This window comes from Neopsephotus bourkii, unplaced genomic scaffold (genome assembly GCF_033783945.1).
Source record: "Neopsephotus bourkii isolate Nb327-2 ecotype Australia unplaced genomic scaffold, CSIRO-AGI_Nbou_v1 NB_1085, whole genome shotgun sequence".
Lineage (NCBI taxonomy): Eukaryota > Metazoa > Chordata > Aves > Psittaciformes > Psittacidae > Neopsephotus > Neopsephotus bourkii.
The window spans coordinates 416,862-440,896 of record NW_026901573.1 but is presented as its reverse complement, the minus strand read 5'-3'; the positions used below and the strand labels follow the sequence as shown (position 1 = coordinate 440,896).

The 24,035-nt window shown below is 38.3% G+C and overlaps 1 protein-coding gene across 1 annotated transcript in view; it reads left to right on the top strand.

Moving 5' to 3' along the window:
• The window catches only part of LOC133217039 (cAMP-specific 3',5'-cyclic phosphodiesterase 4D-like), a 95,827-nt gene that overhangs the window by 7,257 nt on the left and 64,535 nt on the right, over window positions 1-24,035 (top strand). Inside the window, exon 2 of the mRNA XM_061362158.1 lies at window positions 1,928-2,053. Coding sequence (XP_061218142.1) covers window positions 2,012-2,053 — 42 coding nt within the window. The 5' untranslated portion in view covers window positions 1,928-2,011. The remainder of the gene's footprint in view (window positions 1-1,927; window positions 2,054-24,035) is intronic.

Below are 24,035 nucleotides of genomic sequence, written 5' to 3'. Positions count from 1 at the left end.
GATCTGTCCCAGGTCATGATATTGTCTAGTGGAGGCAGGAAACTACACATAGTCATGTCTCTACCTTTGAATATAATTTGCTCTTAGTATCATACTGAGATTTAAGAATTCATTTTCTGTTTGCAGAGGTGGGATTTGGAGATTCTCAAAAACTTGATCGTTTTAAAACAGTATGTTATGCTACCAAAACTATGCTAGTGTGGATGATATCTAACTGTGGAAAATATTTCTTGTACCCATACAAGCTGCATCAGTGATGTGTCTGCCCATGAGGGAAATATGCCTTAGAATCATAGAATAGAATCATAGAATTATAGAATAATTAGGGTTGGAAAGGACCTTGAGATCATCAAGTTCCAACCCCCCTGCCATGGGCAGGGACACCTCACACTAAACCATGTCACCCAAGACTCTGTCCAACCAGAACTTGAACACTGCCAGGGATGGAGCATTCACAACCTCCTTGGCCAACCTATTCCAGTGCCTCACCACCCTAACAGGAAAGAATTTCCTCCTTATATCCAATCTAAACTTCCCCTGTTTAAGTTTTAACCTATTACACCTTGTCCTATCACTACAGTCCCTAATGAACAGTCCCTTCCCAGCATCCTTACAGGGCCCCTTCAGATACAGAAAGGCTGCTATGAGGTCTCCATGCAGCCTTCTCTTCTCCAGGCTGAACAGCCCCAACTTTTCAGCCTGTCTTCATAGAGGAGGTTCTCCAGTTCCCTGATCATCCTCGTGGCCCTCCTCTGGACTTGTTCCAACAGTTCCATGTCCTGTTTATGTCAAGGACACCACAACTGCACGCAACACTCCAGGTGAGGTCTCACAAGAGCAGAGTAGAGGGGCAGGATCACCTCCTTCAACCTGCTGGTCACTCTCCTTTTGATGCAGCCCAGGATACAGTTGGCTGTCTGGGCTGCAAGCGCACACTGCCGGCTCATGTTCATTTTCTCATCGACTAGCACCCCCAAGTCCTTCCCTGCAGGGCTGCTCTGAATCTCTTCTTTGCCCAACCTGTAGCTGTGCCTGGGATTGCTTACCTTTTATCTTGATGGTATGATTGATACTATATTAGGAATTTTTACCAGAACAGCTCTGTTGTTCAGCAACTGCACTTCACCTTTTCTTTGACAGATAGAGCTAAGGAAAAAAATGTGTGCAGAAATGTAACTGGCTCAAATGAGAACTTAAATCTTTCAGCTGTTTGATGCTGTAGAATATGAATTTCCCTTTAACTCTACTCTTCCATGATTACTGCTGTGCACTTACCCAGAGGCTGATGAATGCTGATTTTCAAAGCTGCTATGCCATGCCATCATCAATTGCTGAAGCTTTTGCTTAGTATTTTTATATTAGTATTTTGCTTAGTATTATTTGCTTTGTATTGCTATAATACAAAGACCAATTTGTCAGATTCTGACAGCTATATAAAAATTCCCAACTGCTGGTTTAGATATCCTTAGGCACCTGGATTTTAAAATTATTCTAGTTTACCTTCTTCCCTTAAATTCAGCATATAGTCTGCCAGTCTGAATAGTATACAATTTAACAGATCGTTTCAGACTGAGCAACTGCAAAAATAAAAATACCCAGTAAGCCCTATTTCATTATTACAAACAATACTGCCAATATCTAGTTAAATAACTGTGGCAAAAAGCCCTGCTTCAGAAGTCTGTAACCTTCTGTAATTGTTTGGGTTGGCATGCATTTGTTACTGATGGGAAAGCATGAACTGTTCATGCACATGCTTATTGTATGGTTCAGGTTAACTGTATGTGTTATGAGTTACTGCTACATAAAACATATGCTCTACTGGATCTTAAGAATATTTGCAGCTTTTATACACTGAAGTGGTGGCTTAATCCTGGATGTTGTACAACCTGCAAAGACCTTGATGCTAACAAGATTAATTTTCTTTCAGGATTACGTCTGGCATTCAGATGGTCAAGGAATAAAACCTCTCCTTTGAAACTTACAAACCACTTCTGATTTAGTCACAGTCACCATGAGCAAGAATGCCTGTAGTGCACATGGGAAGAGCAAAAGTGTGAGTAGAAAATTTGCTCTTTCTTGCTTGTATTTCATTATCAGTATTCTTCGATACTACTTATGTGTTGTTAGTCTTCCAAATACCACTTTCTGAGTATAACAGTAGTTGTGATAAAAATCTTTGTTAGTTATACCCCATTCTTGTACTTACAGCCTAAGTAAATATGTATGTGTGACTTACACATACAGAGATAACATTATTTAACAGGAGCATGTTTGCATGTTTTGGGATAGTTTTTTTGTATTTGAGACTTTTCTCAGTGTCTTTTATACAGAGATATTAAAATTGATTTCTTAAACATTCACTGCAATGTGAGATACATATTATCTGTAACGTACTCAGTCATAAATATATGCCCCTGCACTGAGGTATCACAAATTGTACTCCACTCAATTTGACAACACATTGTTGACTGTGCAATTTTCCATGAGATCAGTGGTCAAATATGCTGATCATATATTCATAGATTTGAATAAGACTTAATTTTGTTTAGTTTCTGGCTTTTGTGGTGTTCTTTTGTCCCATATGCGTACGCATGTCTCCCAGTATCCAAGAGTACTACTGAAACAGAGAGGTTTCAGGTGCTGAATGTCTTGTATTATATGACAACGACTGCCTTTCAGGCACAGACAACACTAAATGCTCCTTTCTATTATGCTACTATTATATTTAAGCTGTTGGATCTGCCCTTTCTCCTAATGGACAAGGACACTTTACTTAAGTGCTTTGAAAAGTGGCGATAGGAAAGTTCTAGTGTGCATGTACAGGGACACTGCATCTACAAAGACAAAGAATACAGTTACGTTATTTTTTTTCTGAGGGGAATACTACCTTATATGTAAGCAGAATTCACTTGAGAAATATTCCACATCACTCTGGATCCAGACTTTTTATCCTCCCATGAGCATCTTCCACCTTCTCCTGCAATGATACCAGAAAGGCTGTCTCTGCGTTGTTGCCATTAATGCCTTGGTGTGTCTGCTTCCTTCTTGCCTTTGCTGCCTACATCTTCTAATCCAGTGGGGTTGGTTGTTGGACCAGGAAGATGAGCTTAGTCAACTTCATCCAGAATTACTCAAGTTTCTCCCTGTTCTCTCAAGTGTGGGAAGGGAGACATCTCTGATCAGCCCTGATGTAGAGCTTCCTGAATCTGGCAGGCTCTATCTGCTTGAGCCCCTGGATATTGGCATTGCTCTTCTTGGCTTATTCTTAAAAATTTCCTAAAAATAAAATAAATTAATCTCTATGTAGATAACTTTTTCTATCCTATTATTTTACTGTACATGATATCAGAATATGTATGTACAGCCATAGGGGAAAAGTGACAGAAGTAAGCTAAATTCATCATGATGCCATGGTTTGACATGTGAATCAAATAAAGCAGCCGATATATCTCAATAAAATGAAGATAGATATTTAGAGTGCTTAATAAATCTTCACTGTTGATGTTGTCTGACTTCCTGAGCATTAGGTGAAGTGTGAGACTCCCCATAACATTTTTAAAAGACTGAAAAGCATAAAATATCAATGTTAGCTGATCTAATGAAATTTGGTCAAATTAGGGGGAAACATTTTTTTAATTTAACTGTTTTTTTATGTTAATCTTTATTAATTCTAAGGATCTTCGTATTTTAGTACAAATATCCTAGTATATGTTTTGTGAAATTAAGTTTTAAAAGTTAAATAAACATACTGAACATTTCAGTCCAGAATGAGAATTTCTAACCTACAAATAAAAGTCATTATTTTTAGTGTTAAATCATTGTACAAATTTCTGTCTGAACTTAATCATAACCACCTGCAGCTATTTTTATTTAAATGAGGTGCATAAAAAAATTCCTACTGTGTGTTTCTTATATTTAAATTGAAAAATATTTAATATTTAAGAAATTATTTTAAGCCATGTGGTAGTATGCTGTTTAAATAAGTTGATGACTACTGCTTGCAGTGGAATAGTGGCACCATATAAACAAAAGTGACTTTGGAGAAATTGCACATTTTGAGTACAACCAAAGATTTCATATCACATGATGGTGGTGACATCAAATCTTCTATCTTCCTACATGCCTGTTAATTAGAATTTGGATTGCCAAAATTATCCATGATCTGCCAGACAAGTTATTTAACCAGAAGACCACCTAATGATCAAGTAAAAGACATCAGTGAACTGAATAATCTTAAAAATAAAAATGGAATATGTCTTTTATGTTTATTTTGTGGGATGTTCTCACATAGCTTTCGAGAAGGTTTGTAAGTTTCTAGGAAGTATGGCAACCTTGGTTGAGTGTTTTCATATGCTACTGAGTGTAATTTATCTAATATAGAAATTGAATCTGCAGATGCATGTGAACATTTTGGATTTCTCACTGAATGCAGAACTAATTGTGCATCATGACCTAGCTGAAGCTTAATTTTGCTGTGTAGAATAGTAGAAACTGCACATAGAAAAGATGTTAAAATTGCCATTTTTTTTCTGACAATACAATATGTAAAATAAACTTATGTCCTCAGACAGCACAATATATATAATCCTGCTAGTGCTTTGCCTTCTCCCTAGCTGGTTTGCACAGTATTGCTATTCATTCTTCTGTTGATAATCCATGGAGTTGCATATAACTGTGTTTTGTAATCAGAGTTTGCATAGTAGTCAGCTCTTTCTTTCACTCTTGCTCACAGCAAGACATCAGTGAGGACGTCTGTATTTATGTCCTTTCAGTCTATGTGTACTATTTGTCTTGTTCCTTTTCTTAGGTAGCTTTTTCTTTCTTTTACAGTTTCCTCATAAATAAATTCCTCCTTTCCTGAAATGTCTTGGGTTTTTTTGGGTGTCTTGAACTGCTTAGAATATTCTAGGTGTTTTATTGCTTCAACTTCCATGACTTACCATCTGGTACTCCTGAAAATACAGCTAAATGTTGTTCTTTCCCACCTTCCCTCTATCTAATTTGGTTTTTCCCCTCCCCTTACAAAATTACTTCTAGTATAGGACAGGGATTTTAGTTAGTGCTGATCAGCTGTGGAAGAAGACTTTATGAATATTTTCAAAATAAAACACTGAACTGTATTTTTTTGTGTTTTAAAAGAGCTTCATATTGTCCTTGTAACTGGACTAACAAGCTAATGTATTTCTACACACAGCTTCACAAATTTCAACATAATCTGTTCTTAATCAAAAAGCATGATGGAATACATTATTAATTGGTATTTTTAAAATCAAAATTTTGCCCTATCTTCAGTTAAACTAACAGAGCTTTACTGATGATTAATACACCATAAATAGTAAAGTTTTCAATAGAGTATTATAATAACTGCTTTCTGTAGCAATATACTGGACACATATTTGGTCAGTTAGAGGAATTGAGATTCTTTCTACTTTCGGGTGATGAGGGTGCTAGTATATGTGGAGAAAAGAAGAAAGTCTGAATGCTACACTGTGTGGGTGTTCATCTTGGAACATTGTGTCAGAAGTGAGTCAACTCTTGTGAAATCAGAAAGTAGCTATATTGGAAGAAAATGAACCAACCAAGAGGATATGTTTAGCAACTGGGCCTGCTTGAACTGTGGAATTTCAACAGCTTCAACAACAACAACAAAAAACAGAGCGGGGGACAGAAAACAAAATTAGAGCTTTAACAGTGTTTAGTCAGCCTTTTAACTTAAGAATATCTGTAAAAGTCTAGAAGTGTGAGACTGTTTTGAATCATAAACATATATATAATGTGTATTTCCAACAGCTGTAACTTCTGGATAAACTACAGATCCCTTGTAGGAGACAAAATGGCTGTCTCATTCTCTGATCAAAATTTTAAAAGCAAGGTTGTGACTACTGATGGGATCAAATGAATGAGGACCTCAAAAGGGAATACTCAGATTGCAGCAAAGCTTCTGAGAGCTTAGCTGCATGCAGAAATTGCAGGGGGGTGGGGAGGTGGGGTGGAACTCATGCAAATGAAATGCAAAGCAAACACAGAGCACCCATAGAGATGATCAAAGAAATGCAGAGAGCTGTTTGCAAATAGCGTACTCACCGAGCTGTTTTCATCCAAAGTACTCACAGTTAGATTGTCATAACCTTTACTTATGATGTCAGGGAGTGAGGAAGTTAAAGACTTCCTTTATTCCTATGCTTATTGCTGCTTAGATTATGACTTACAGAGATAACAAGAGCCAGGGGTTCCTCTGTGCCACTCCTCCTGTAAGCAAATGGTCAGAGAGAGGAAATGTCATCCTGCCTAAACCAGCCAAATCTAGTACACCTCTCTGCTCACCAGCTAGAATAGCTGCTCAGCAACAGGATAAGATACTCTACACCAAAAAGTACAGTGACGTAAGTCTCCACAGAGAGTGTGAAGGAATCGCAAATAGGTTCAGTTCTAGGCCCTTTTCTGTCACAGTGCCATCCTGCCAGACAGCAATCCTTGCTTTAGGTCAATAATTCTAAGTAATTAGAATTTGTCATTTTGTCAACATAAACAGGGGAAGCTCACAGTGTTCCAGGAGCATTTTTCATAATAAGTTTCCATTACTTCCAGATAAATTGATTTTTCTCGCACTGCCAATGGCTAGGTCCATTTATTAGCTGATAGAAGGATACTTAGAGGGAGATTGATTGGACTAACCATTCTTTATCAATGGGAAACAATTACATTATGTATTCTTTGCCTTCTTCCACCCCTCCATCTGTAATACAGCTTTTGTAAATGAAACAAGGAATAAAAAAGACGAAGGTGAGACACTGCTAAAAGTCAAATTGATACCCATTCAGTGGTGCTACATTTCCCTTAATGTCAGTTACTGTGGTTGCTTGGCAGACATTTTAAGCAGCAAGTTCTCTTCAGCAAAGCAGCATCTGATGCACAGGCGACGTTTGAAGAGAGAGTAAGTAATGCCTGGAGCAACTTTAACCCTTTCTGCATGTTTTCTAACATTGCCTCTACAGACATGTAGTAATTTATATCTATGGAGAGAGTCCAGTCTGAGAAAGAATTGCTGGATTTGACCCCCTAATAAATTAATAACAGCCAATTACTATTTATTATTTTAGATTAATATACTGTATTCACATGAGTACATTTGTCAATCCACTTTTAATTGTGGGCTTATCATTTGGAGAGAAATAAAAGGTTCTATAGCAGGAAGATGCTTGTGTATTCCTGACAGTGCAATTACAGATGTGTTTCTTTACTCCCACTCATTCTGAATTTCTTCTTTTCTGTCTTCCACCCTCTCCAGTCTCTCATGGATGTTCCAACTATTATTTGCAGCAAGACTATTCTGATCAGATTTCAAAATCTGTTCTCCATGCTTTTATTCCTTCTGCCTCTGATATTTCTGACATAAATGCACATGCTTTTATCATCATTCTCTCTTTTTTTTATGACTCATTTCCTGGTTCAGCTCCTACCTACTTTCTTAACAAAGTTCCAGCCTTTTTTAAACAAGTCTTACCTCCTCATCTCAGGCTTGGCAATACTTCAAAGTTTTGACCTATGACTTCACCATTTTGGAACATGAAGACACTCGCATCTATACGCTAACAGACATAATAAGCCTAAACTGTCACTCAAACGCCATCCACAATTATGTAGATTTAAAAAATAATCTGCGGACCCATAACATTTATTTAGTTTACATCAGCAGAAAAAATCTGTTAATGATTTGAATGTGACTGTCAGAGAATTTTAGAGCTCAGCTATACTAACAGATCCTTGCAATGTAGCTGTCTCTTTGGAGTTCTTGCACATTTGTGTCACTGGTAGCCTCTGTCCCAGTTCTTCCTAGCTCCAGTGATAACCGTCTGCGTGAAGGGCTGTATCCATTTTCCAAGCAATGCTGATTATTTTTATTCTTCTGAATCTTTCCAACTAATACTAGAATTTAGGCTGTCTTTGAAGATGCGCAATAGATTGTCCAGGCCCTGTTTCATGGGTAACACTGAGAGGTCTCAGTTCTTTGTATCAGAATTGCACCTATTTCTGTGTTTTACTGCTTACTGATTTCCCCAAACCAGCTCTTGTTCTCTGAAACCAGCTCCAGACCTCTTGTTTTCATTGTTTGCTATCACATTTGTAATCATTTACTACCGCAGCGAATGTAGCGAGGTGGGGTTCAGTCTCTTCTCCCAAGTAACAGGTGATAGGACAAGAAGTAACAGCCTCAAGCTGCACCAGGGTAGGTTTAGACTGAATATTAGGAAAAAAAATCTTCCCAGAGAGGGTGGTCAGGCATTGGAACAGGCTGCCCTGGGCAGTGGTAGAATCGCCATCCCTGGAAGTGTTAAAAAACTATGTAGATGAACCCTTTTAGTGATACAGTTTAGTGGTGGTCTTGGCAGTTTTGGGTTAATGGTTGGACTTGATGACCTTAAAGGTCTTTTCCAGCCTACCTGGTTTGAGAGGCTGAGAAAGTTGGAAGCTCTGCTTTTTATTAAGTTCCTTTAATGATTATACTTACTAAATTGGTTTCTGAGATATTTGTATCTTATCTGTATTGAATTAATACTAATTTACTCAGTAATAACTCTGTAGAGTTAAACCTATCTACCTGTGGATTTTAAAGCACTTGCAAATATCATTCTCTAATTTTTGATCTCAATGAAAAAGAGTCTTTCAAAGAACTTTCAAACTTTTCAAAGGTTTCAAAGAACATGTCTTTTGCTAGCTCTTCAATATAGTTTGAGCACACAGTTAACAGAAAGAGACAAGCAGCAGTAGGGTTAGCTAAGCATGTGCAGCAAAAGATGCTGTAAAAAGCTGGTATCTTCTTTCAGACCTGGGTCTGGTTCATGTAAATGTTTTGATTTTCAAAGTCAGTCTTGGAGGCAAACCTGTTTCCAAATGTTTTGATGCAAGTTTTGGGTTGGTTACAGCTGATGCTTGGAGGTAGATCTTGAATATGATTCCCAGAAGACCAAATGAGACCCTATGATGTGTTTGTTCCATGTCCCCCTACAGAGAGAGCTCAGAGGGGAGAAAATTTTGCAGTTTCCCCTTCTATACAGCACTTCCATTACTTGTATTTCTTTTCCTATGTAAGACCCAGAAAGGTAATAAATGCAATTATATAATGTCCAAATTAATTCATCTGTTATGTGTAAACTGAGCCAATTTCTGTATAACATCATCCTAATCAGGACATTTTGAGATAAAATATAATAATGATAATAATAATATTAAAAACAACAACAACAATAATAATATAAGGCTCATCTGAAAAAGTCCATGCAGCAATATCAAAGTGACACCTAGGTAATCTGCATGCTCTTAAATAAATACAAACTACAACTGATTGCAACATGATTTTTAGAAATGAACTACAATACCCAGTATTTCTGGTTAAGGGATTCAGAAACTCATCAAATATTGAATGAGGCAGGGATTTTTCTTTTTTCAGTGCTGTCATAGTTTAAGCCCAGCCAATAACTCAGAACCATGCAGTCATTCGCTCACTCTCTCCCCTTTTTCCCCTGCTCCCAGAGGGATTGGGAGGAGATTCGAAATAATTGACTCCCACAGGTTGAAATAAGAACAGTCCAGTAACTAAGGCATAACGCAAAACTGTTGCTACCACCAATAATAATAATGATAAGGGAAATAACAAGAGGAGAGAACACAACTGCTCACTACCCACCGACCGATACCCAGCCCGACCGGAGCAGTGATCTGCCCTTCCACGTGACTGCCCCCAGTTTATATATTGATCATGATGTTCCATGGTATGGAATACTCCTTTGGCTGGTTTGGCTCAGGTGTCCTGCCTCTGCATCATCCTGGCTTCCTGTGCCCCCCCTCACTGGCAGAGTATGAGACTGAAATGTCCTTGATAGGAGTAAACATTACTTATCAACAAATAAAAACATTGGTGTTATCAGTCTTCTCAGACTAAAGTCAAAACCATAGGACTGTACCAGCTACTAGGAAGGAGAAAAATGACTGCTACAGCTGAACCCAGGGCAAGTGTATATGCTGTGTTTCTTCTGATAGATTTTGGATTACAGTCTTGAGAAAACTGACTTCAAAACATAGGTGTACTGTTGAAAAATACTTGGAGGCAATACTGCCCAATATCCCCATTAGGTAAATAAATTATTGAGTTTTCTACTAACGAAGTCTGAAATGCAGGCAAAGGCTATCAGTCTCTTGTCTACATTCTTCTCACTGTATGTGCTTTATAAATAATGTCACTTAATAGACAACTTCTAACTCTTTCTGGGGCAGAACATTGCATATCATTGATTTCCCAGCAGGGATCTATATCTACATTACATGACACACGCTGAGACCCAGATATTGCTTAGTAAAATAGTCCCTGAATGATAATGTAAGAGCAAATGAACTATGGTGGGAGGGGAAGACTTTATACATGGACAGTGAGGAAAAAAATTGTTATCTATCTACATGCATCAACATCTCTGGCCACTCTGGTTGCTTTGCTTCAGGAAATAAAATCCTAGAAGTTTTCTTGGTACCTATAAAAACTCCCTTCTAGAAACAATTTTGAGCTGTTAGTCTTTTCATAAGAAACCAGCTGAATGGCACCATCTAGACAGCAAAGGCTGAAGTCTCAAGGGTTTTGCTATGCAGTTTTCAAAATAAAGCAATCATCTCAGTTCAAATACTTGTACTTAACGATTGTCTCTTGATAGAGCAAATTAAGTTTGCTGTGTTTATCTCTTGAAATGACGGCTCCTTTGTCCCTGGAAGGTGTTGTTTTACAAAAGGAAAAAAAAAAAACAACAAAAAAAGGGAACTACATTGGAAAATACATGTGATGAATGTTTGTAGAGAATGGGTGGTTTTCTGGTAAGACTTGAGTCAGGGTCTGTGGAGGTGACCTTCACAAAACCAGCATGATGTTATTTGTAGCTCTATTTGGACCATTCAAGTATCTTTGCAGGCTATTCCGGCATCTCCTGTTACCTAGCAATTCTCCCTGTTTACCAAACGAATCAATTTAAAACACCAATACCACCAAAAACTGGGGTGTGAAGACAGCTACAGTTTTCTTCTAGTGTCTACACTGTACCACTTTCCTTCCACACTCTGAATGTTTGCTTATTTTTCTTCAAATTACATTCTCCTCCAGGCAAAAGATAATATTTTTAATCCTTTAAATTCGATGTAGCAAGGCTGAAAATTTTTATATCAAACGTGTACCAGTACTGTGATGAGGGTTAGCAGGGTCCTCACTTACTAGAGGTACTATTGTCTGCCATAAAACATCAAGCTGTAAATATCAGAAACCTGTTATCTGATGTAAACTTCTATTTTATTTTTTTTTCTCATATCTTCAAATGGTACTGCATCTTACCTACCTTTAAGCAAAATTAAACTGGTGTAAAGGAGACATAACAATGATACCTATTACTTATCCATTTAATTACTCTTATAGTCCTTTTCCATCTTGTGCCTTTTGGAATCACTTTAGACATAAAATCTTAAGTCATAAAATTATTTAAAAATAACTGTCCTGAATTTCCTTTTTATGTTTTCTCTTGATAGAATCATAAGTTACTATGTTACTATCTAGATTGCAAGATTTGTTTTTTTTAATACTATCTAGTTTTCTGGGTAATAGGAACATATAAAAATAATTGGAACACTTTGACAACTTCTGAACATGGTTATGACAGATGTCATATATACTGGTATTGAAAGTGCTGCTTCATATTTTCCAAACTGCACTCTGGCCTCATTGGTTGTGCAGTAGCTTGTGTAGTGATGCAGTCCCAGCTAACCATTTATATTTCCTTAATCAGGCACCTGATCAGAACTGTTGCTATTTTACGAACATCTGCTATTTTTTTGATTGCTTTGTACTTCTCCTCTAGACTTTGGGAAAAAGATTTAATTAAAGTAGTTGAAGTAACAGACGACAGATGTGATCTACTCAGCTACAAGTCAGCAATTTGAGATTTTTCTGTGGATGAACAGAAACTAAAAATCACTTTTCTGTAATTTATTTCAATTATTTTGTGTACCAAGTTTAGTTAATCAATCACTGTTGTCTTGCACCTTTTCAGTAGCTAATAACATGGGAATTCTCAACAGTTACCTACATCTTTTGCAAAAGATATCTTGGAGACGTTAAATCCTTGCCTTTTTCTAATTTTCTACTGCAAATGTTCTCTACTGTTTTTCATTTCTGTTTTGGTACATTAAATAATTCACAGTTCTATGCTATTAGATGAGTTTTCAGAAGCAGAGGTAGACACTGGAACCTCTAAAGCTTATATATTGTCATGACGAACTCATCAGTCTCAATGTGTTGCATAGTGAATGAAGTGTGACTTGCATAATTCCCTGGGAATTCAAACTGCCATGTTTTGATTGTTGCAATTACAAGAAACTAACTATGGTTGAGTATGTCTTAAATCTTCACCTCTTTTCTTCAACTATAGAATTTTATGTCTGTAGAAAGGTGTGTGCCTGTGGAAAAGAGAAACTGAGGACTATTTTTTCCCCTAGAAAATCTAGTTAGAATTAAATATATGGTAATTATTTAGCTTGTGCTGACCATGTAATGACATGAGTTGCTGCTTAATGGACTTCATCAGTAAGCAGAACAGTCAAGATAAAGGGATGCAAATTAGGGAATACATTTATTGGATATTTCTTGCTTAATCATACCTTCCCTTCCCTCCTTTCCTTCAGTGTTCACAAGTACTAGTCTTCTGTTCATTTTTCCTTCAGTTAGCCATATGTTCTTACTCATTTTTTAGTGCATAACAATTCCTTTTACTGTTCCAGTTTCTGTTTGTGGCTCTAGTTTAGCTTTAACACCTCCTCTGATTGTGTTTCTCTATGAGAAATCCCTCTAAATGTTAAATGCAAAGTAACAATAATAATAAAAAAAACCTAACAAAACCAAACACTCCACTGTGTTATTCTAAGCCTGAATCAATGAATAAAGCTGTAATAGAGAAGCTGCAATAAATGTAGTGACTCTGGGAGAGATACCATTATTTTGGCTCCAAGAGTGTTGAAAACTAGGTGGGTTGTATAAACGGAAAGAATAAATATGGTACAATTTATCCATCACAGTATCACTAAGGAAAAAAAAAAAGTAAAAAATTAATAGTTCAGTAAGATGCATATCATATGGTAGAGAGCTGAAATACTACTTTCTCAGAGCTGAATGATATTCTTTCTTCAGAAAAAAAAAAACAAAACTCCCTCAGGGAAAGTATCTATTGACTTTAAAATATGCCTTGAAGGTCTGGCAACAGAAAGCCCTCAGGCTTTGGTAAACTGCAGGTTAAAATGTTTAAAATTGATTCATTGCTTTTGTCAAGGGTATGGTAAGGTACCTCTGTTGGCATTTTACAGGGAGAAATTTGTGACAGAAGAAGGTAGATTTTATGTGATCTTGAAAACCTCTATGCAGTGTCATTGATGGGACTGGTGAAGTTTTAGAAATCCAGATTTTTCATTCTAGAAGAGCAAAAATACCTTTTTTCTAATTGTTGCTACCTGCTTGTATTAAACAGAAGATGTACAATTGATTTGACCAAAAAGAAAACAGTTGCATTCCGAGGAGAATGAGCAAAGATTACTCATGAGCAAAGATTACTCACGAGTACTCTTTGAATCTTATTCAGTCTGAAAAGCCTAAAGGAGACCTGAAAGCTGCAGATGTTGCTAGGGTTGTTTCAGTGTGCTCAATATTCTCTCAAGAACAGGATTAGAGTAGGGGAAAGGAAAGACTGCTGTTATAGCAATTCTTGAATATCCTAGGGTGAACAATAATTTGCTAACACACGTTGGTGTGTACCCAATCTGTACATCAAGGATAGTAGCAACTACTTAAAGCATTAGCACTCCTTTCTGTCTTTTTCTGCCCATGACTCACTCCTACCACCCCACCCCCTTCACCCAGTCTTTCTGGTGTTTTAAAATATACAGCCATGTTACAAAAGGGTTTTCAGAAAGGAAACAATCAAGGGAAGGAAGTGTGCTTTTTGCCTTTGCTAGGATGAAGGGGGAAAGTTTGGGTGTCACAACTCAGAGGAATAGCTAATAAAAACTTGCTTGCATAAATCTCAGCCAAACAATGTTTTTGTGTTTTTCCCCATACATCAGTGAACACAAATATCTAGCATTATTAAAAAGCAAGATCTACTTCTGATGTAAGAATTCCTTTCTGGGTGCTATAGAAACAAGAGCGCATTCATGACATCACCAAGGCAACACAAAAATAACTATGTAAGCATCCCTTCATTAGGGGTGTGTGAAACTCTGAAATTACGGACTGGACAGTAGCAGTGTTGAAATGTTTGAAGATGCATGTTTAGCTGGTGGTCAGAAGTTACAGTGTTGGCATAAGGGATTGTGTATGAAAGACTTATTTGTTGGCTGAGTTAGTAAACAGAAGCATGGAGAATAAAGACTCAACAAACTGTATTTCTAACCATTTCTCTCATTCATGAAATATTAAAAAGAGAAAGTTTTTCAAAATACCAGAACAGAAACTAGGAAACTGTGTCTTCAGCAGAGCCAGTAAAGGTAAGGTCCATGCCTTAATATAGCATTTGATAAGCAGAAAATTGGGGAAAATGTTTTTAAAGTTGGTGTTACTTGTGGGAATATTAATATAAAATAAACTACAAAAAGATGATTATATGAAAATAACTACATAATAAAAAATAATATATAAGCTTGGGACATCTGGAGTTGAAGTTCTTTGTTAACATTCATTTGCTGGAGTAAAACAGTGGAGTTTTTCCTCTTGATGTGCAATGTTTTCACGGAAACTTGCCTCAATATTTTTAACTGCATAAATGGATGCATGAGATTTTCTAAGAGTTTAACTTCTGGAAGCCACCATACTTTTGCTAAAGAAGCCTTAAAGTTTGGAAAACAACAATATTTTTAGTTATGGGATTGAATTTGTAGAGTGCCAGTTTCACCATAGCTAAAAATTCTGTCAATATAGGAAATGATTGTATGGAGAACAATGCAATTTTTCTTGAGCTCTACAGTAAGGTGCTACAAATTTGTGTCCAGATCTCGTATATTTTTAACTCTCAAATCCATGCAAATGGCTAACAATCCAGCTCTCCCTCCCATCCCCTCTCCACAGCACCTTGAGGGTTTTTTAAACGTGTTTTCAAGTTAAAAATAGCTAGAAAATATAAATTTCTGATGGTTTTGTATGGTATCATTTCAATGGATATAAAATGGATTACACTTGTAAGTCCTTTTATTTACTATATTGGTAGCAGTTAATTGGTGTGGCTGACATGCTGGAGGAAAGGGAAGCCACCACAAAGGGGCCTCAACACACTTGAAAGCTGGCCAATGCAAATTTCATGAAGTTCAACAATGCATAACACAAGGTCCTACACCTGGGTCAGAGCAATCCCAGGCACAGCTACAGGCTGGGCAGAGAATAGATTCAGAGCAGCCCTGCAGGGAAGGACTTGGGGGTGCTGGTCAATGAGAAATGAACATGAGCCGGCTTCAGTGTGCCCTTGCAGCCCAGAAAGCCAACCTTATCCTGGGCTGCATTGAAAGAAGTGTGACCAGCAGGTTGAAGGAGGTGATCCTGCCCCTCTACTCTGCTCTTGTGAAACCTCCCTTGGAGTATTGCGTGCAGTTGTGGTGTCCTTGACATGAACAGGACATGGAACTGTTGGAACAAACCCAGAGGAGGGCCACGAGGATGATCAGGGAACTGGAGCACCTCCTGTATGAAGGTAGGCTGAGAAAGTTGGGATGTTCAGCCTGGAGAAGAGAAGGCTGCATGGAGACCTCATAGCAGCCTTCCAGTATCTGAGGGGGGCCTATAGAGATGCTGGTGATGGACTCTTCATTAGGGACTGTAGTGATAGGACAAGGGGTAATGAGTTAAAACTTAAACAGGGGAAGTTTAGATTGGATATAAGGAAGAAGTTCTTTACTGTGAGGGTAGTGATGCACTGGAATGGGTTGCCCAAGGAAGCTCTGAATGCTCTCCATCCCTGGTAGTGTTCAATGCTTGGTTGGAGATAGCCTTGAGCAACCTTGTCTTGTGGAAGGTGTCCCTGCCCATGGCAGGGGGATTTGAACTAGATAATCTTTAAAATCCTTTCTAACCAAAACCATTCTATGATTCTCTGATTGCCTGATTCTCAGGAAAACACAGCATGATTAAGAGATATTCCTGCCCACATGATGAGTTGTATCCACTTATGCATATACAGCACTCCCTGTAGTGCCAGAAATATGTTCCTCTACGCTCGTTCTCTGCTCAAGGAGACTCCGAGCTCAAGCACCAAATTTGTGTTTTAATTGCTGCAGAAAACTTTGTAAGTGGGCACAAGGTGTTCAGATTCTGTTAAAGTTTAACAGCAAGCACCTCTGCATGTATGGCTACAGTCACAGTCTTATTTTTATGCTGTTACAGTTTCAAGATAGCAGGCATAGACACCTATACTTTTGAAACGTTAATGCTTCTGTGTTCAAAGATCTGTGTGTGACCAGTGAGATATATAGCATAATAGAATTGAAAGGAGAGAGGGGAATGTCTAGGATTTGAAGTGATCCCACAATTTAAATGGAGAGGCTTATCTTTCAGCATCATAACACCATTCTTTATACAGATTATTTTAGGGGAAGACAAATTATATCAACCATTTTGATATTTTTTGAAAGGAAACACCTTGTGGAAGTTTTGCTAAGAGTAAACTCTGGTGCTTTGGAACAAAAGGATACTGAATTTAAACATGTACAAAATGGGCATTTATGATCCCATAATTCAGGTCTTATTTTATTTTTTTTTTTAAAAAACAAGGATAATCTAGGATGATAGTGGCAACAGCATGACCCCAAATCTGTCTTCTTGAGAACGATTTTTTCATTTCTTGGGGTATTTTTTTAAGTATTTCCCGGAATCTATTGTGGAAGATATTTGGAATTTTGTTTTTGTGTCATTCACTTTTTTAGGATAAATTGATGATATGCCATTGCCAAACTCAGCACGTGCTGCAACTGTCCCTGCCTGACCAGCTTTAATTAAAGGTGACAGGTAACACAGTCTGAAATTAATCAAGTTCTTATGCTGACACAGGAGGACACTTCAACTGTCATGCAAATGAAAACTGTTGATATTTAGCTGTGTTTTCCTTTTATTTGTTTCATTATTTCCTTCATGTGGACATTGGAAGTAGAGAAAAACTTTCCTATTTTCATGGTGACGTGGCAAACTACATATTCCAGCTTTCCTCCTTCTTTTCATTAAGACTCAAATATGTAAAATAAATGTGAAATAATCTGGAAATCATAGAATCATAGAATAGTTAGGGTTGGAAAGGACCTTAAGATCATCAAGTTCCAACCCCCCTGCCATGGACAGGGACACCTCGCTCTAAAACAATATCACCCAAGGCCTCGGCCAGCCTGGTCTTGAACATTGCCAGGGATGGAGCATTCACAATCTCCTTGGGCAACCTATTCCAGTGCCTCACCACCCTAACAGGAAAGAATTTCCTCCTTATATCCAATCTAAACTTCCCCTGTTTAAGTTTTAACCCGTTACCCCTTGTCCTATCACTACAGTCTCTAATGAAGAGTCCCTCCCCAGCATCCCTATAGGCCCCCTTCAGATACTGGAAGGCTGCTATGAGGTCTCCATGCAGCCTTCTCTTCTCCAGGCTGAACATCCCAACTTTCTCAGCCTACCTTCATACAGGAGGTGCTCCAGTTCCCTGATCATCCTCGTGGCCCTCCTCTGGACTTGTTCCAACAGTTCTACGTCCTTTTTATGTTGAGGACACCAGAACTGCACACAATACTCCAGGAGAGATCTCACAAGAGCAGAGTAGAGGGGCAGGATCACCTCCTTCAACCTGCTGGTCACTCTCCTTTTGATGCAGCCCAGGATACAGTTGGCTGTCTGGGCTTCGAGCACACACTGTCGGCTCATACTCATTTTCTCATCAACCAGCACCTCCAAGTCCTCCTCTGCAGGGCTGCTCTGAATCTCTTATCTGCCCAACCTGTGTCTGTGCCTGAGATTGCTCTGACCCAGGTGTAGGACCTTGCACTTCTCATGGTTAAACTTTGGGAGGTTTGCATCAGCCCACCTCACAAGCGTGTCAAGGTCCCTCTGGATGGCATTCCTTCCCTCCAGTGTATCAATCGAACCACACAGCTTGGTGTCATCAGCAAACTTGCTAGGGCGCACTCAATCCCACGGTCCATGTCAGCGACAAAGATGTTGAACAAGACCGGTCCCAACTCCGATTCCTGAGGGACACCACTTGTTACTGGCCTCCAGCTGGACATTGTGCCATTGACCACAGCTCTTTGTGTGTGGCCATCCAGTCAGGTCTTTATCCACTGAGTGGTCTATCCATCAAATTGATGTCTCTCCAATTTAGAGACAAGAATGTTGTGTGGGACAGTGTCGAATACCAGTCCAGGTAGATGACATCAACTGCTCTACTGCTGTCCATCAGTTCTGCAGCCCCATCACAGAAGGCCACCAAATTGGACAGTCAGTGTTTCCCCTTAGTGAAGTCATGCTGGCTGACACCAAGCACCTTGTTGTTTTTCATGTGCCTTAGCATGCTTTCCAGGAGAATCTGCTCCAAGATTTTTCCAGGCACAGAGGTGAGACTGACTGGTCTGTAGTTCCCTGGGTCATCCATTTTCCTCTTCTTGAAAAAGGGGGGTATATTTCCCTTTTTCCAGTCATCAAGAACTTCACCTGACTGCCATGATTTCTCCAATATGATGGTTAGTGGCTTAGCAACTTCATCCACCAGCTCCTTCAGGACCCACAGATGGATTTCATCAGGTCCCATGGACTTGTGCATGTTCAGATTTTTAAGCTGGTCTCAAAGCAGTTCCTCTCCTACAGTGGGACCAAGAAGGTCTTCATTCTCACAGTCCCTGCATCTGCCTTCCAAGACTTGGGTGGTGCAGTCAGAGCCTTTGCCAGTCCAGATCAAGACAAAAAAGTCATTAAGAACCTCAGCCTTCTCCAAATCCTGTGTAGCTAGTTCTCCCGAGAGCTTCCTGAGGGGGCCTATGTTCTCCCTAGTCTGTTTTTTATTTGCTATGTACCTGTAGAATCCCTTCCTGTTGTCCTTAATATCCCTAGCCAAGTTTAATTCTAACTGGGCCTTAGCTTTCCTAACCTGGTCCCTAACTCCCCAGACAACATCCCTGAACTCTTCCCAGGCTGCCTGTCCTTGCTTCCACTTTTTATAAGCCCCTCTTTTCATTTGAATTTTCCTCAGCAGCTCCTTATCAATCCAAGGAGGTCTCCTGCCCCTCCTGCTGCACTTCATTCTAGTTGGGATGCAACACTCCTGAGCTTGTAGCAGGTGATCCTTGAATATCAAGCAACAGTCTTGGGCCTCCCTGCCCTCTACGGCTATATCCCATGGAACCTTACTAAGTAGGTTCCTGAAGAGACCAAAGTCTGCTCTCTTGAAGTCAACCAACACCCCCAAGTCCTGCTCCTCAGGGCTGCTCTGAATCTCTTCTCTGCTCAGCCTGTAGCTGTGCCTGGTATTGCTCTGACCCAGGTGTAGGACCTTGCATTGTCATGGTTAAACTTCATGAGGCTGGCATCAGCCCACCTCACAAGTGTGTCGAGGTCCGTCTGTATGGCATTCCTTCCCTCCAGTGTATCAACTGAACCACACAGCTTGATGTCATCGGCAAACTTGCTGAGGGCAAATGGTTTAAAACCATTCCCCTTTGTCCTATGCCTACATACTTTTGTAAAAAGTTCCTCTCCAGATTTCTTGTAGCTGCCCTTTAGGTACTGGAAGCTGCTATAAGGTGTCCCCTGAGCATTCTTTTCTCAAGGCTGAACAAGCCCAGCTCCCTCTGCTTGTCTTCATGCTCAGGTATGAGGATCTGATGCTCCTCTGACCATCTTTGTGACCTCCTGTGGACTCACTTCCACAGGTACATGTCCTTCTTGTCTTGGAGGCCCCAGAGATGGATGCAGTACTCCAGGTGGAGTCTCACGAGAGCAGAGGGGCAGGATCACCTCCTTCGTCCTGCTGGTCACGCTTCTTTTGATGCAGCCCAGGATACGGTTGGTTTTCTGGGCTGCGAGCACACACTCCCTGTTTATGTCAGCTTCTTGTCACCAAACAACACCCAAGTCCTTGTCCTCAGGGCTGCTCTCAATAAGTTCTCCAGTCAGCCTATATCTTTATTATACATATTGTCACTGGTTAATTTACTTTGCAACTTGAAAGCAAATTATATTCCAGACACAGTTTATTCATATCAGAGTTGAAGTTGTCTGTTGTTGACATGCACAATTGTAAAAATATACAGATAACAAAACTCCCTACAAAGTAGTATTGAAACTGAGTTCATGTGGAATTCATATATTACTAATTTAAGGTGAACTGAATTCCTAAGGAGCTGTAATTACAAATATTTGGCTTTGAGATAAGCCTAGAAATTTTCAAGTTAACCTTGCATCTAAACATATTGAAATAAGAAAGTACATAGTAGTAGCATGCTACTATAGAGTGCTATGATGTACTGGCATCCATGTGAAAAACATAAAAGACATAGACTTACATTTTTTAAGTAAGTTGAATCTGGACTTTGTGTATAGCTCGTAAAACATCTGAATCAGGAAGATGTGCGCTTATTAATGTTTTATTGCTAGAAAAGTTTAAGGTAAAGCTGAATCAGAAAATTTTAAATTATGAGGAATACTGTTGAGTAGAAAAAAAAACCCTATAAAACTATAATTTAAATAGTGAATACACACATTCTTTTAGAATAAAATTCCTACAGAATATATTAAGAAATGTTGAAGTGTTGTGAAAAGGCAGGGTTATACCCATACTTTCCCATCATATTCTACTTCCTTGCCATGTCTACCAAATAGATCTGCCCAGTGTTTTTGTTCTAAATATTGTTTTGCTTGTTGTGTGTGAAAGTTTGTCCTTTAAGAGCTATTGCTCTTTTTAAAAGGTTATTACTGACTTCCTGTGATTTATGGTGGGGGCAGTATGGTCTCTGACAATTCACAGAACATTGCTTTAAAGTAGAAGAAAAAACTGATTTTAAAAGCAAATAATATTGAAATGCATCAATCCTTTGTAATAGAGTGCTCTAAGCTGCTATCATTCTTTCTTAATTCATTTTCTAGATGAGGAAATATTAGAGATTTAATCTGGTCAGACGCACTATGTGTGGATTAGTCAGTGTGGAGAAGGCAATTATCAGTTTAAGAATTACAAGTTGGACAAAGAATTATCCAAAGGACAGCCAGCAAATTCTATTGCAGTATCTGTAAGGCTGGTTAGGGGTTACATGAAGTTTTCCTTTTTGGTTTGGCTAACTTGGTTTGTCTCAAGTCATGAGGCATCATCAATAAATGAGACTACAATTGCCTCTTGTGAAGATGTTAGTGGCCTTGTGGACTAGCTGAAATAGGAAGAAACATAATAACTTGAAATAAAAAGTCATGCACGTAGGGGACTTTATAAGAAGTATTTCTGCCACAAATTGAAGGCTTATCAACTTCAAAGTACAGAAGACAATACAGACTTCAGCCTCTTAGTAGATCATAAATTGACTTATACTTCACAGTCTGAGGTTCCTTTGAAAAAGAAAAATAGGATTCTAGAATTCATAAAGCAAACATTTTCCACTAGTGAAATATGTACTTTCACCTTGCATAGTAGAAAGCCATCCAGCTGCAATATAGTACACATTTTTAATTACTTAAGTTTGAGAAAGGTTTATCCATACTGGGAGAAGTATGATGTTGACCACTAATATGATGTCATGCTGCTGAATCCTCTTAAAAAAGGAGAGATTAGAAGTGGTAGCAATGGAGAAATAAAGTCTGGGAACCAGAAAGGACTAAGATCTTGCTTAAAATGGAGGAAGTATTTGTACAAAAATAAAAAGAATGGAGTAGCCAGCAAGACATCTAGGTGGACTATAAGATGACTGTCAGATAACTGAGGTTTCAGGGCTGGCTTCCAAATAGGTGAGCTGGAACAATTGATTTTGATTACTTTGCAAGAGGAATTCTATGGCTGTAGTGGTGGTAGACAGCTTAATTTGATCAAGGAGCAAGACTAATATATCCTTAACAGTAAGATAAAATTCAGAAGTCTTTTCTAGTTTGTAGCTCTGTTACTGGATTGACAGTTAGGCCTTCCAGACACAAAGAATATGAAGTTCATATGTTTCTTAATATAGTTTAGTTTGACAACCTGACAACCTGGCTGCTATTTCTGTTGAAATAATTTATCTAAATGATGGAGTATTGCTTTTGGCTCCCAGGAACAGATAAAGAAATAATGAAGGTGGAATTTTCAGATATGAAAGCAGAGTTGCTTGGGATACAGCCATTCTGGGGATGGGAAGGGGGTCATTGACAGTCATACCAGAGAACCCTCTTCAGAAACCCAGATTGGGAGCTGGTTTTATTTCCTGACTAGGAAATCTCCAGGGCAATTCAGAGTATCTAAGATGTGATTATGCCTTTTTCTCTGCAGAATAGAAGAATCTAGGTTCCTGACTTAAGTCACATTCCTGCATTCAGATAATGAATGTCCATAAGCTGCTCCTTGCTTCTCTGTTAGAACACTGTGTTCTCCTTCCTGTCTACTTTCTGATATAGATTCTTTCCACATTAAGGAAGCTACTGGGAGGCGGAAAAAGAGGAAAATACGTGATATTAAGGTATCGGGTTATATTTTTGCTTACTTGAACACTAAATTTTTCCAGCAAATTTAAATGCTGTTGAAAAAACTGCATTGGCAAAGTATGTTTGGTTTTATATCATTCTGTCCAGCTTTTCTAATACTATCAGGCTTTTAGATGTTTCGAGAGGGAATATCTTCAAACTAGAAAAAAAAAGTGAGATTGTCTTCATTCTAAAAAAAATAAAATGTCTTATTAATCCGATAAATTTAAATTAAGGATACAGTTTATGAGGGGAGTAAACATGTGTGTACTTCTTGGTTTTAGGGTATTCAGTTCTGCTTATAATGAAATTTGGTAACCCACCTTTGGAAATCTGGACTTGAATTCTAATACATATTTACTTCGCTGGGAATTGTATTTTGTTATACATGGCAACTCCTTTCAGTAGTGTTTGACTTGAAATGATGCAATGACTGATGCAATGGAAGATTTTGTGGAGCTCTGAGACTTTATTGTCTCTAATACTCCAAGGTAATTTGAACAACATCTTTGGTAAAATTAGAAGATGTGGTTCTTCCTTATTTCAGAAGTGAAATTTTTGACATACCTTTCAATCAAGTGAAAACAGGGGAATGTAATAAAATCTTTCTCTTCAGGGAAAGAGATTTATTTTCTAGTGTGCTTTTACCTCTGGCAGATTTCTCATGTTTCTGAGTTACTCAACTTTTTTTCCACCACTCAGGATAAAAATAAAAATACCCCTGCCTCAAAAGAACTGACCAAACAAAAAACCAAAACAAGTTATACACACACTTTATGGCTTTTGGCTCTGGCCTGAGTAATTTTATTCCTTTCTTGTCATCTTTGACAATCCCTTTTCCACACAATATTCCCATCTTTGAAGTAACTCTTAGGCTAGCAACTTTTAGAATTGTTTTCAGTTGATAAAACATTACTGGGAGGATAATCACCTCTTAATTTAATATTAATTCAGGTAGCTTTTTATGTTCCTAAAATTCAAAATATCAATGGCCAACTCAGTAAATATAACACTGTGGGAATTGCATATCATTCATGGACATTTGGGTTTCTCCCTAGCTACAAATGCTCCTCCAGATTTGCCTTTGCTTGTGTCTGTACTATTTTCTTCCTTCATTTTTCACATTTGATTAAGTCTTCAGAAAGAAAATAACTATTAATGGCATTCCTCATAAAAACAGATATGGTACATTCATAGTTTGGCTCTTGACATTTGGTATTAGAATATTTTAATTTGCAGCTCAACTTCAAGGTCTGTTTCTTTTTAGCAAGTCATGCAAACTCATAATTTCTCTGAGATGGAGATTTAT